This window comes from Neoarius graeffei, chromosome 9 (assembly GCF_027579695.1).
Source record: "Neoarius graeffei isolate fNeoGra1 chromosome 9, fNeoGra1.pri, whole genome shotgun sequence".
Lineage (NCBI taxonomy): Eukaryota > Metazoa > Chordata > Actinopteri > Siluriformes > Ariidae > Neoarius > Neoarius graeffei.
Genome location: NC_083577.1, coordinates 59,546,678 through 59,561,841, shown reverse-complemented (window position 1 = coordinate 59,561,841; position 15,164 = coordinate 59,546,678). Strand labels below are relative to the sequence as shown.

The following is a 15,164-nucleotide window of genomic DNA, read 5'->3' as shown; positions in this document are numbered from 1 at the left end:
TAATGACTCATTCAATGAAGCTATAGCTAATGTATACCGACAAAACAGAGACAGCCAGATGACTTTCTGTTCTTAATACAAGGTACATTAGTTTGGCCCCAACCTCTAACCTAGATGGAGTTCTCATTCATGTGTAGTGCCTGTACTACCTGCATATAACCCCAAGTAATACAAAACCACCATCACTGACGATCATCAGCAGTTACACAGGAAAAACTCCATGCACAGATGTAACACTTATAAAGTGTCACCTGATCTCAATATAAATCTCAACAGTCATTGACTTTTGGTGGAAGGCCTCCTCCAGGCAGAGCTGTGATCGTGCTATATTCTTAGTATTTTTTAAGTAACGAATATTATAGCTCTTTGTGGGATGTTAAAAGTTTGGCTTTTTTTTGTAACGAAACCTTTAAACAATATTGGCTGGCTTTTTTTCATGGTCTATCAGATATATTCCATTCAGCTAGCATGAGGTGAAGATGAGTTCAGTATCATGCTAGCTGAATGGAATATATTTGATAGACCACGAAGAAAAGCCAGCCAATATTATTATTATTATTATTATTATTATTATTATTATACATACACATTCTCTTCATATCAGCATCCTCAAAGGCCAATGCAAGCTTACCTGCGACTCGGTGCTGTTAGCACAGCAGTCCAGTTACCTTCTAGCTGGTGTAGTGTTGGCGAAGGCCAATGCTAGTGTAGTCAAGTCAAATATTATTATTATTATTATTTTCCCTCTGTAATTCACTTAGTTACTTTTAAAATCAACATCGACAGCTACACACAACAGAGCGACCTGGCGGCCAAAATTCTCTCAAAACCTTCCGCTTTTAATGAAGCAAACTTCGCGACCATATTTGTTTACTCACTGACACTCGCTAGCGCAGAAGTTTTACATCTCCGATGCGTCTCTTTTCCAGTTTTTCGATGTCCGTTGGTATGTTTTTCTCTTGTAAATATGCGTGAAGAATATATAATGAAGTTTTGGTAGCCTTTCGGGTGTTCAGCGCGTCTTTTAGTTTCAGTTTTCATTTTATTTATTTAGTGCTTAAACCTAGCACTGGATTAGCCTCGTCTTCTCTCTTTCCCGGCCGACAAAGAAATGATTCTGCGCATGTGCAGCAGAAAAGTTTTGTCATTGGATCCTCGCATGATTTGTGACATCGTGTTGTCTTGACAATGTGCAATATTATAGCAATATTGCATGCTCATTCTCCATTTGGAAGAGTGGCGTAATACACGGAGGATAAGTGATATGATAACAATATTGCATGTCATTAATAAACCCGCTAGAAGGGAATAGAATATATGTTTTTATTCCATGGAAAAAATGGCCTGTATGTATAATAATAATAATAATAATAATAATAATCATAATTGCTGTTTTACAGCTTTCCAGGGTCTTTAGGTATGTTTTCTCTTTAAAAAAAAACTACACCTGGCCATGGAAGGTACCAGAGTTTTTATATTCAGATCATACAACAGTTTAATTCTAAACCCTATTCAATTAGTAACTCTCTATTAATAATGTGACTTGATGATTTCTTAATAATTTTAGGTAAAAAATGTTGCAAACTATATAGATATCCACCACTTCGTGGGTGGCGGTGGGGGGATATTTATGCAAGCGCTGTAGCTGTAGGGATTGTTTCTCTCATCCTGCATACTTGCATAGGCTTCTCTGGTTTGTTCATTAGTTCTGCAGATGCAGGATCTCTTGGCTGTTCCCATGCACACTGACCCAGTCCTCGGTAATCCCCCTCAGGGGAGAGACCTGTGAGGGTTGGATATCTCCAAGTAGGATAAACTCATAATATATCTTTCTGGTCCTCTTGGAGGTGATTTGCAGTAGTGTTGATGGAATTGGGTGACAAAGAGGTCAATAAAAGCATGACTTGTGTTTACGGTTGATGTTTGACACACACGTGTTAATCATTTTGTGCAGTCACTTGTTTTGTACGAGTTTAGAAAAAAACTGAACAGTTACTCTCTGAAGTCATGTTCTCTAATTTTCTGTCTGTGTGATTGTTCCAGCCAAATCAAATGTTAAAAGATCATTTGCTATGCCGGTCTCGGAGCAGAAGAGACCGTCTGCTCCAGTATTCCTGAAGGAACTGCGTGATCTAAGGGTCATGGATGGCAGCCAGGTTACCATGACTGTAGAGGTGACGGGTAAGAGGCATTTTTACTTTTGTGCTGTTTGTTCTGCACATCACTGGGCTCTTTAGTTAGAAAGTGCAGTCTAATTCATTCATCTGCATTAACTGCTTGGATCCAGAGCCAGAGCACTGGGCATGAGGCAGGAATACACCCTGGATAGGATGCCAGTCCTTCGCAGGACATCATGCATGCATACATACATACATTCACACTCGGTCACACCGAGGGACAATTTAGTGTAGCCATTCCACTTACTGACATGATTCTGGGAGGTGGAAAGAAACTGAAGGAAACCCAATATAGATACAAGGAGAACATGCAAAACACTCCACAGACAGTAACCCAATATCAGGGTCGAACCGGGGACTTTGGTGCTGTATGGAGGCAACGCTAGTAATAATATTACTCTAATAATATCATATAACGATAACACACAATGCAAAGTATACTAATGATTGCTTTTATTTCAATGTTTTCCTCTGGACAACACTGTACTATCTTTGCTTTTATATTGAGTTTTTATGGGATTCTGCATTATGTCTGACTTTCCTACTGTAAATCTGTCTGTAGTTCTGGATGCTTTATCTGTGTTTTGTATTGTTTTGCTAATGTGTTTTGTGTTGTTTTGCTAACATTTCCTCTAGTCTCCCCCATGATCTGTTGTTTGGAATGTGCAAATGGTCTTCCCCTCAGGGCCTTTCCTGTAGATCACCCTCGAGAGTAGTTAGACTTCTGAGAAATATCTTCCAGATCATACAGTACAGCAAGGGCTAAAACAGAAACAGTCTGACCTTGTTGGCTTCAGTAACAAAAAAAAAAATCTATTCTTATAAGAAGTGCCATTTACGACCCTGAGTCCAAAAAAATTGGGACACTATGTAAAAGGTAAATAAAAACCGAATGCAAATGATTTGCAAATCTTTTTCGACCTATATTCAACTGAATACAATACAAAGATAAGGTAGCCTATGTCATGTTCAAACTGATGAGTTTTATTCCTTTTTGTAAATATATACTCATTCTGAATATAATGCCTGCAAAAAGTTGAGACGGGCATGTTTACCACCGTGTTACATCACCTTTACTTTTAACAACACTCAGTAAGCTATATAATATTAGACGCATTAGAAAGTATCTTAGTTATGAGACTGCACAAATATTAATTCATGCGTATGCAAGTAGCCACCTTAGATTCTTGCAACCGTCTTCTTTATGGACTCCCAGCTAGTCATGTTAACAGATTACAAAGATTGCAAAATGCAGCTGCCAGGCTTATATGTAATATCTCTCTCTAAATTTGATCACATCACTCCCATAATAATTAGGTTACACTGGTTACTAGTTAGGGGCGGCACGGTGGTGTAGTGGTTAGCGCTGTCGCCTCACAGCAAGAAAGTCCTGGGTTCGAGCCCCGGGGCCGGCGAGGGCCTTTCTGTGTGGAGTTTGCATGTTCTCCCCGTGTCCGGGTGCTCCAGTTTCCCCCACAGTCCAAAGACATGCAGGTTAGGTTAACTGGTGACTCTAAATTGAGCGTAGGTGTGAGTGTGAATGGTTGTCTGTGTCTATGTGTCAGCCCTGTGATGACCTGGCGACTTGTCCAGGGTGTACCCCGCCTTTCGCCCATGGTCAGCTGGGATGGGCTCCAGCTTGCCTGCGACCCTGTAGAAGGAGAAAGCGGCTACAGATAATGAGATGAGATGAGGTTACTAGTTAAATATAGAATTATTTTAAAATACTTCTGATTACTTATAAAGCTATACATGGGTGTGTGCCAGGCTATCTTACATAGCTCATAAATATTAAATTGCCATCTAGGAGATATAGCTTAAGATCCAATAGTGATGCGCTCTTGCTTCAAACAGCCACATTTCGCTGCTTTAAAACATTTAGTGATGGGTTTTTCTGCACTGCAGCACCTCAGTTGTGGAATAGGCTTCCATTAAATATTTGTAGAGCCGAGTCGCGTAGTCTTTAAGAAGCTTCTGAAAACTTTTTTTTATTTTTGGAAGCTTTTAATGATCAGACAAGGAATTATCTTAAATCTATATATTTTGTACATATATTCTGGATTGTATTTTGTGTATGTTTTTAGCGTGACAGTTTTTCTTTGATTATAGCATCCATCTATTTGTCTACATATTGTATATCTATTTGGCTTGTGTTTTTATCTACATACCTTTTGGTTTTTTTGCCTTTTTATTTGTTCATTTGTCATTTTTATTTGATTTTTTTTGGCATGCATGTGAGCATATGTGAATGGAATTTGTGCGTTATAAATATTAAAATTGTTATTATTATAGTTAAAGTTATTAGTAAGCGTTTGGGAACTGAGGACACTAATTGTTGAAATTTTGAACATGAAATTCTTTCCCATTCTTGTTTAATATACGACTTCAGATGCTGAACAATCCAGGGTCTTCGTTGTCGTATTTTGCGCTTTATAACATGCCACACATTTTCAGTAGGAGGCAGGCAGGCCAGTTTAGCGCCCACACTCTTTTACTATGAAGCCATGCTGTTGTAACACGTGCAGAATGTGGCTTGGCATTGTCTTTCTGAAATGAGCAGGGACATTCCTGGAAAGGATGTCATCTGGATGGGAGCATATGTTGCTCCAAAACCTGTATGTACCTTTCAGCATTAAAGGTGCCTTCACAGATATGCAAAGTACCCATGCTATGGGCAACAACATACTCCCATACCATCACAGATGCTGGCTTTTGAACTTTGTGCTGGTAACTATCTTAATGGTCCTTTTCCTCTTTAGCCTGGAGGACACGACATCCATGATTTTCCAAAAACAATTTGAAATGTGGACGACTCAGACCACAGCACAGTTTTCCACTTTGCGTCAGTCCATGTCCTGTAAACAAGCATGTTGGCTTTTAATGCAGTGCTGCTTGAGGGGTCAAAGGTCACGGGCATTCATTGTTGGTTTTCAGCCTTGCTCCTTACATGCAGAGATTTCCCTGGATTCTCTGAATCTTTACATGATATTATGGATTGTTGATGGTGGAATCCCTAAATTTCTTGCAATTGTATGTTGAGAAACGTTGTTCTTAAACTATTGAGCTATTTTCCCATGCAGTTTTTCACAAAGTGGTGAACCTCACCCCATCCTTGCTTGTGAAGGACTGAGCCTTTCCAATTAACCTGCTTGCCTGTAGAATGTTCCAAACAGAGGTGGGGTTTACATTAGACCGTATCAGCGGATCATCAGATTAACGTTTTTAAAATGATTAGTGTGCACACAGCAACGCCAATACACGATTCGCGTGCACACAGCAACGCCAATACACGGATACGCTCGGCTCCGCAGGCATCCTGCACTCCAAATCACTCCGCCCTGAACAGCGAGTGCCCTCTGGAGGGTGCGCACTCCGGCCCTGCGCAGCTCACAGAGCGCGCGAGTATAGCACACGAGCAGTTATTCGGGACTGAGCCGCTGTGTGTGTGATCTCAGTGCTTGTCGGGCATGCACGTCACTTACCACTTGCAAGTGGAAGGATGGCAAGCCTAAAGACAATCATAACTACATAATGGGTAGTATTTGCATCAGTATTTGCAGTATTTTCATACTTTTATACTCTTTAATGAAAGGTGATACAAGGCGGAAGTCCGCGCCGTTTTTCAGCAGTCGCGTCACATGACCAACGCCAGCGAATCAGGAAGGTGGATGTCACAGTGACGTTGTCCAATGACGACGCCAGCTAGAGCTCAGCACAGCATATCCGCATATTCTCAATGTTTACACAGCACCGGACCAGACACGATCTGGATTGAATACGTGGACCCTGGCAGATTCCCGTTTCCCGGCGTTTCCAGGCGTTTTAATGTAAACGGACAGTGCATCCGCGAAGAAAACGAGACAGATACGGTCTAATGTAAACTTGGCCAGAGTGTTTGTTTGAGCATTCCACAACTTTCCAAGTCTTTTGTTGCCCCGGTCCCAACTTTTTTGGAAGGTGTTGCAGGCATCAAATTCAGAATGAGTGTATATGTACAAAAAAACACAAAAAACCAAATAATGTTTATCAGTATGAGCATTAAATATCTTGTCTATTATATTCAATTGAATATAGGCAAAAAAAAAAAAAGTATTTGCAAATCATTGCATTCTGTTTTTATTTACATTTTACACAGCGTCCCATTGTTTTTTTTTGGAATCGAGGTTGTTTGTTGAGTGGTTATCGGAGTTAGTTGATTTTAAATAACACTATTTACATTTAAATAACAAGGAGACATGTAGTGAATACATATTTGTGTATATCTGATTGTGGTGGTGATACGGTGTTTAGGACATCCTGCTCCAGAGGTGCTCTGGCTGCAAAATGGGAAGGAGATTCAAGAGTCTGAAGACTTCCACTTTGAGAGCAAAGGTAGCCAGTACAGCCTCCTCATACAGGAAGTGTTTCCAGAAGACACTGGTACATACACTTGTGAAGCGTGGAATGAAGTAGGAGAAGCTCGTACTGAAGCTTCACTCACTGTGCAAGGTATTGATCAACATTATTACCGTATTACCCATTAGTAGTATTATCTTATCAACTAGCACTTATAGTGGTGCCTTTTATCTGAGCATGGGATTTAAAAAAGACTTGTGTCCTACTTTGCGTGTATTTCAGAGCCCCAGGATGGTGTACAACCATGGTTCATCACCAAGCCCAAGTCCACCACAGTGTATGAAGGTCAGCATGCTCTGCTTTCCTGTGCCATCGCAGGAGACCCCTTCCCAGAATTCCTCTGGATGAAAGATGGACAGGCGGTGCCCTCTGGGCAGGACTTTGAGGTGCTGCAGAAAGAGGATGTAGTTTCCCTGCTTATCAGGAGAGTGAAGGCTCATCATGCTGGAAACTACGAGATTCATCTCAAGTATGAGCTCTTTTCTGAGCTTTCTGTTGTAGATGTTTGTCTTTGTGGATGTTTGTGACAAATCTCCCTCGGGCCACGTCAGGTTTGGGGGATACGAGAGGAAGTTACTTCGCTATTTAAATTCGTAGATTTGTATTGTTTATGAAGAAGGGCAAAACAATAGGTTTCAGTTCTGAAGTTTTATTCCTGTGTGAATAGAAGTGGTAGATAAAATGCTTTCATTTCCTTCAAAAAATATAGTGGTGAAAAAAGGCTGTTTTATTATCATATTTCAATTCTGCATAATATTGTGCTACTTCTCCAGTTGTCTTTTTGTCTGAACCCACACACACACACACACACACACACACACACACACACACACAAAAAAAAAAAAACTTGTGTTTTGCAGAAATAAAATAGGAGACTGCAGCGCAGTGGCCCCTTTGCTAGTGAATGAGGACCCTGGGCATGAATCTTACAAAGGGTAAGTATTTCTCGGTGTTCCTCCTCTCATTTGTTTCACAGTGTCATTTTTAGACGTCCCTGCTTCCAGGCTCAGCCTATAACCTGTAGCTGTAGCATAACCAATTGTTGATGCCGGTTTGTCCAGCTGTGCTGTGGTCCCAAGAGGCGCGCTCTACCAAACGGCCCCTTTTAGACTCCTTCCCTTATAAGGCTTCTGAAGTCATCTGTGATGTAACTTTGTGTTGTGCTTGATTACATCTCTGCTCATTTTTGCTGCACTCTGCTGTGGGCTGTTCCTTTTTAAACATTGCTCTGTTTTTTTCTACTTCTTTTCCTTCACTGTAGAGGGGCCGATAAGAGATCTGGAGGGGTGGGGAGGACAGCGCGAGACAGGGGAGAGCAGAGAGAGGCAGCAAGCTCCACAACACTCCCATCAGAGCCGGATCCGGTTTGGGGCCATTGGGAACCAGAGGAGTCAGTTGCTTCCCGTGGTCTTCTGAAAAGGCGAGTAGAGACCAAGGAGCATCGGGAAGACCAAATCCGACAGAAGGAGGCTGAGCAGATTGACTTCCGAACCGTCCTGGGCCGGAAGGTCACCACCAAGAGTGTCTCCGAGGAGGACCTGAAGGAGATCACTGCCGAGCAGATGGACTTCAGGAGCAACCTCCAACGGCAAATCAAGCCCAAGACCCAAAGTGAGGAGGAGAGGAAGATCCACTTCCCCCAGCAGGTGGACTTCAGAGCAGTGTTGGGCAAGAAAGGAACTGTGAGCTCCAAACCTGCTTCTGCTTATTCCGCAAAGACCGATCTCAACAAAAATGAGCCAACTGACTTTAGATCTGTATTAAACAAGAAGAAGAAACAAGGGAGTGTGGAGAATAATACGGAGAGCCCAGGGCCAAAGAGCTCCACAGTGAAGGAAAATGATATGAACTGTGTACATGGAGGGATGAAGGAGTTAATGAATGCAGGAGGAGGAAAAGATCCACTTTTCACACAAAAACTGAGGGATGTGAGAGTACTGGATGGGGAACGCTTACATTTGCAGTGCCAGTTTTCTTCTGAATCACCTGCTACTGTCATATGGAGTCTAGATGGAAAAGTTATCAAGCCGTCCAAATTTATCATAATTACTAACGAGGGTTAGTATACAACTTGTACTGTAATTTTTTTTTGTTTTGATGGAACAAAACAAAAACAAGGATTATATTTACTAGAAAACAAAAATGAAAGTAAAATTACTGTTCATTTAATCCACAAATAATTTGGAATCATTTAGTATTTATGTTAGCTTCCTTTTCTTTATACATCTTTTTCCTACATGTGGGGTCAATGTGGATGGGTTGAGCTGATATGGTTAAGGGCCTTGCCCAAAGACCCAACAGTGGTGATGCTGGGGCTCGAACCCCAGACCAATAACCCAAAGCCTTGAGCCACCATTGCCCCATTTACATTATTAAGTTATGTATTATTCTTTGTACACTGTGTAGCAATAGTGGTTTATCATTAAATATAAAAGATCACAATGTATTCCCTCACATTTGTTATTTTATGTCTCATTGGCATTCCTCCAACATGCAAACTTGATTAGCAAAATAATGAGAATGTAATATGAACAGCAGCTTGGAGTGAACCAGTTTTTCAAAAATGCTGTGTTTTGAGCGTACGCAGTTACTCTAGGTGATTAATGAGAATGGTGTTTAAAACAGTTCAGAGATTATATGCCCAATTTGATGTCTAGTCCAGAAGGTCTGCTTCCTCTGTTTAGGAGTATGAGCCAAAATAACTTTACAAACTGGTTATTATTATTATAGCTCCTTCCCATTTTGTCTGCTGTCTTCACCTAATGATTTCCAAATAAACGTTGGTATCATATTTACTGAAGTATGAATAGTGAGCACAAGAAGAGCAGAGGATTTCTTGAGTATGCCAAGTTTATACACACCACCAAAGCTTCAGAAGGCTGGTGTCCTGTTGCAGGCTTGTAGTACTCGAGTCCAGGATTCAGACTCGAATCCGATTTGTGCCCTAATTTTAAGGACTTGTGACTCGACTTGGACTTGAGCACTGATGACTCGGACTTGGGCTCAGACTCGTGCATTAACTGCATTCAGACTCATAAATTGGAGACGAGGACACAGATTTTTTTCTTTATTTTTTGTAACATGCCATAATAATTTGGTATAAGATATTTATATCTACATTAAGTTTTGTACTAGGCGGCACGGTCGTGTAGTGGTTAGCGCTGTCGCCTCACAGCAAGAAGGTCCGGGTTCGAGCCCCGTGGCCGGCGAGGGCCTTTCTGTGTGGAGTTTGCATGTTCTCCCCGTGTCCGCGTGGGTTTCCTCCGGGTGCTCCGGTTTCCCCCACAGTCCAAAGGCATGCAGGTTAGGTTAACTGGTGACTCTAAATTGACCGTAGGTGTGAATGTGAGTGTGAATGGTTGTCTGTGTCTATGTGTCAGCCCTGTGATGACTTGGCGACTTGTCCAGGGTGTACCCCGCCTTTCACCCGTAGTCAGCTGGGATAGGCTCCAGCTTGCCTGCGACCCTGTAGAAGGATAAAGCGGCTAGAGATAATGAGATGAGATGAAGTTTTGTACTAATTTCATGAAAGAGTGTCACACCTGCGCACCTTGGCGCGTGCATCAGATAGACTCTCGGGTGCGCTCCAGACAGTGTGCACGCTAAGCAGATTCTCATGCGCATGCTGTAAATGACTCGTACCTGCACAGGATTAAGGCGCAATCAGCATGCCTACATAAAAATTGTGAAAACACACTTACTTTGCGAAGTATTGAGTTGCGTTGCTGACACGTTACCGAGCCTTAGTTCCTTGTTTGGTTTCCTGATTTCCTGTTTCTTGTCTTTGATTCTGCTGAGTCTACGATAGCCTGTTTGTGCCTCGCTCGACCTACTGCATGTTTCACTGTTTTACGATTTTGCCTGCCGTTCTGGATTGTTTACCTGTCTTCACTTGTATTAATAAACACACCTTCTGCACTTGTATCCTTCTCCCAACCATCTCTGACAGAATACTTCGCACTCCCTGACAAAGAGAATGCACATTCACCTGTTCATACGTCATGTTCAGGAACAAACTAATGTTAATGGGGCTAAAACAGCCACAATGGTGCGGTTGGAGTGTTGGACTCGGATCAATAGTGGACTCGGACTCAATTCGAATTTTTTTTTTAATGACTTGGACTTGACTCGGCGGCACGGTGGTGTAGTGGTTAGCGCTGTCACCTCACAGCAAGAAGGTCTGGGTTCGAGCCCCATGGCCGGCGAGGGCCTTTCTGTGTGGAGTTTGCATGTTCTCCCCGTGTCCGCGTGGGTTTCCTCCGGGTGCTCCGGTTTCCCCCACAGTCCAAAGACATGCAGGTTAGGTTAACTGGTGACTCTAAATTGACCGTAGGTGTGAATGTGAATGGTTGTCTGTGTCTATGTGTCAGCCCTGTGATGACCTGGCGACTTGTCCAGGGTGTACCCCGCATTTCACCCGTAGTCAGCTAGGATAGGCTCCAGCTTGCCTGCGACCCTGTAGAACAGGATAAAGCGGCTAGAGATAATGATGATAATGGACTTGACTCAGACTTGAACACTGGGGACTCAAGACTGGACTCGGACTCGAGGTTTAGTGACTCGACTACAACACTGTCCTGTTGTCTGGAGTCATTATGGATAACAGACAGCGTTTTGGCTGTGTAGTGTTGCATTTGATCCAGTAGATTGGTTTCATCCAGTTTTTTAAGACGAGTTTAAAAGACAAATGTAGTTCAATTCACGTATTTTATACATGTCCTTATGTATGCTATGATTATTTGCTTCACATATTCTGCCACATCAAATACCGGTAATTAACTTTTTTTTTTTTTTTTGACAGTTTTGGCTGAAGCCCTGTGATGACCTGGCGACTTGTCCAGGGTGTACCCCGCCTTTCGCCCGTGGTCAGCTGGGATAGGCTCCAGCTTGCCTGCGACCCTGTAGAACAGGATAAAGTGGCTAGAGATAATGAGATGAGATGAGTTTTGGCTGATGGTTTTATCCAACGCGATTTGCAACCGAGAGTGGATACAAATGAGCAGTTGAGAGTTAAGAACTCAGAACCTTCTGATCAATAGCCCAGCGCCTTAACCACTAAACCACCAATGTCCCCAAAGCTCCTAGTCTTGTCAGGCACAATAATAATTATTCTATTGCACACACTCAAGACTCGGATTAATACTGCGGTACTGCAATTGTTCTAATTTATATATACGCTATGTTAAGTCAGAGTCATAAAAGTCAACAGATTAGGGAACACTCTGGTCCCAAATGTTCCTGTATGCTCTCTGACTAAATACTGTTCAGATAAATCTGCCCAAATAACCAGAAATGGGGCAGATACATGTGAAAACACATTTCACCTTGAGTATGAAACAAAGTGAAGATTCCTTGCTCTTTTTCAGTCCGTATATAGTAAGTATATATGTGTGTGTGTGTTTTCTGGACAATCAGGTGGCCTGTGCTCCCTGACCATCGATAAGGCCTTGCCTGAAGATGAGGGCCAGTACATGTGTCGAGCTGAAAGCTGTGCAGGAAGAGCTGAGTGTTGCTGCATGGTGCTGGTTGACGGTAAGCAAATTCAGTTTTGGTACAAAACTCAACCTAACCATGCACCCTGTGGATACGTACAGTACTGTATAAAGTCTTAGGCACCCTATTTTTTTTTCATACAAACTTTGTTATAGATTTCTATTTTATGACTTCTACAGTATCGAGTCAGTACAAAAGCATTTTAGAGTTCCGAACGTTAGTTTTCCAGCACAAAATTAAATGTTACAGAAAAAACAATGTTTGCATTTGTGCAGCATTTTACACAAAAGAGCACTTTTCGGATTAAAAAAGAAAACAACATAATGAAAGCTACTGGGTTTTGGTGCAAAATGAAGACGCGAGTGTGACAGTGTCCAGAAGAACTGGGGCTGGTTCTGTAAGATGCTCAGTAAAACCTACAGCTCATTTCCGCATAAAACTGCACTCACTGGACCTGAGATGACTACTCTTTTTTTAAAGCAAAGGGTCGTCTCACACCATATATTGACTTTGTTTCATTTATTGTGGCCTACTGATTTATAGTATTTTTTTTTTTTTATGTTGAAACATTTCATTTCATTATTTTTTAAGCCATTTTCAGTCCACAGCATTTCTTTACATGTGCCGAAGACTTTTGCACAGTGCTGTATATGGTTAAAGATCAGTGGTGTTCAAGCTCAGTGTTGCACAGCTGGTTTGATTTGGTTTGGGAGACATGATTGGCTGACTCTCCTTCCAACCCAGCAGTTTCCTGCAATTACTAAGGTCAGTCAGCATGGCTTCCAAACTGCACGCCCCATAGATGCAGGCAGGATGACTGTATTTGTAAAAAAAAAAAGAAGAAGAAGAAAGAAAAGAAAACTACAGTTGCACATAAAACCTGAATATCAGGGAGTTTTTCTTTTCCATTTTTTTAGATTTGTGCAGATATTTGGTAGCTTATTAATGCATGCCAACCCATAATAAGTGATATTCTGGGTAGTTCTCTCCATCTTCACCTGTTCTGTCTGTCACTCTTCTTTCTTTTATTCCCTGCATACATATATATGGGTCTGTCTCAGAAACTGGGTACTGTGGGGGTACCCCACTAAATATACTCTGTCAATAAACTATACGGTTTTGAATGGTGATGTTGGTTTTAATTTGAAATAAAATGATGAAAGAAATAATACAGATAAAACTAAATCTTTGATGTGAATACTCTATTCAGAATTTGGCAAAAATTCTGCAAATTTGTGGAAAAATGACAGCTTGATCTGGGACATGATAAATGGTTGACTACATCGCGTTCCCTTAAAAAGGTTGTAGTCCACTGAAAAGTCTACAGTTATCACTAATTGTATTTTAAGTTGTAAGGATTGGCACGCTCACAGAATAATCATAACCGTAATAAAACATCATGCAAAATATTTGATCACCGTTGTAACTCCATTTTCCGCAAACCCAAAACCAATACAATCGTGTGTTTTGATCTAAACAGAAAGCCTCAGGGTCAAGGTCGCTACCTCACCAAAAGTAGGAACTTAAAATCACTACGCCATATAAAAATTTAGTTATAAATCTGCGATTTTGTTTTTTAAAACGAAAGCTGAAAGTTAGGTATAGAATATGTTTCTTACAGAATATGTTACAATGGTAGCTGGTCTTGTATGAATTTCTGAGCTATAAAATGAGTTGTGGTCTATTTTTTTACCGTAGTGTGTTGTTTGTGTGCGGGGAAGGACACACATTAACAATTTGCATGTGTAGAATGGAATTTTCCACTCCAACAGTTAGAAGTTGATCGCGCTTCCATTTGCGGGGTCTCTGTTACGCGGGTGATCTGTTCGGACGTTATCACTGAAAAGGTGAGTTTTGACAGTTTTATTTTGTTTTAGTCTTGCAGTATAAGACAATAGAATGTTTCTTTTTCATCGTGTTTGTGTATTTTTGGCCAATATTTTGCAGCCATGGTCAATTTAGATCGAACTTTTGATAGAATCTACGGCCAGTCATTTTGCCCCGCCTCGCGCTCCGTCCGGTGCGGTAGTGATGTCCCGTTGCTCGCGCGCTGCAGCAGAGACCCGCACGACCTTCAGCCGGTACAGTCGCTGTTCTTTTACCACTGCCGTTATTCTCATCTTTCCGGTGTGTTCTTGATTTTTCCATTGTGTCCTATTTCGCCATATCAAATACCCAAAATGTATCATATTATTCATATTTAAGTGAATAATCAATTCAGTCATCATAACTTGGCATTTTTAACCCAAGCAATCAAAAAGAGGAAATTTATTCAATATTTTCACTCATCTGTGAAGGAGGGGCTTTAATTCTTCATGATGTACAGTGGGGCAAAAAAGTATTTAGTCAGCCACCAATTGTGCAAGTTCTCCCACTTAGAAAGATGAGAGAGGCCTGTAATTTTCATCATAGGTACACTTCAACTATGAGAGACAGAATGGGGGAAAGAATCCAGGAAATCACATTGTAGGATTTTTAATGAATTAATTGGTAAATTCCTCGGTAAAATAAGTATTTGGTCACCTACAAACAAGCAAGATTTCTGGCTCTCACAGACCTGTAACTTCTTCTTTAAGAGGCTCCTCTGTCCTCCACTCGTTACCTGTATTAATGGCACCTGTTTGAACTCGTTATCAGTATAAAAGACACCTGTCCACAACCTCAAGCAGTCACACTCCAAACTCCACTATGGCCAAGACCAAAGAGCTGTCAAAGGACACCAGAAACAAAATTGTAGACCTGCACCAGGCTGGGAAGACTGAATCTGCAATAGGTAAGCAGCTTGGTGTGAAGAAATCAACTGTGGGAGCAATTATTAGAAAATGGAAGACATACAAGACCACTGATAATCTCCCTCGATCTGGGGCTCCACGCAAGATCTCACCCCGTGGGGTCAAAATGATCACAAGAACGGTGAGCAAAAATCCCAGAACCACACGGGGGGACCTAGTGAATGACCTGCAGAGAGCTGGGACCAAAGTAACAAAGGCTACCATCAGTAACACACTACGCTGCCAGGGACTCAAATCCTGCAGTGCCAGACGTGTCCCCCTGCTTAAGCCAGTACATGTCCAGGCCCATCTGAAGTTTGCTAGAGAG

General features: G+C 41.6%; 1 protein-coding gene across 6 annotated transcripts in view; it reads left to right on the top strand.

Moving 5' to 3' along the window:
- mylka (myosin, light chain kinase a) overlaps positions 1-15,164 on the top strand; it is a 150,963-nt gene that overhangs the window by 90,354 nt on the left and 45,445 nt on the right. For 5 of the 6 annotated variants that reach the window (XM_060929983.1, XM_060929984.1, XM_060929982.1 and 2 more), the window contains exons 12-17: positions 2,044-2,181; positions 6,468-6,665; positions 6,795-7,041; positions 7,433-7,507; positions 7,834-8,630; positions 11,988-12,104. In XM_060929983.1, the coding sequence (XP_060785966.1) occupies positions 2,044-2,181; positions 6,468-6,665; positions 6,795-7,041; positions 7,433-7,507; positions 7,834-8,630; positions 11,988-12,104 (1,572 nt within the window). The remainder of the gene's footprint in view (positions 1-2,043; positions 2,182-6,467; positions 6,666-6,794; positions 7,042-7,432; positions 7,508-7,833; positions 8,631-11,987; positions 12,105-15,164) is intronic. The other variant, XM_060929986.1, reaches the window with a different exon arrangement.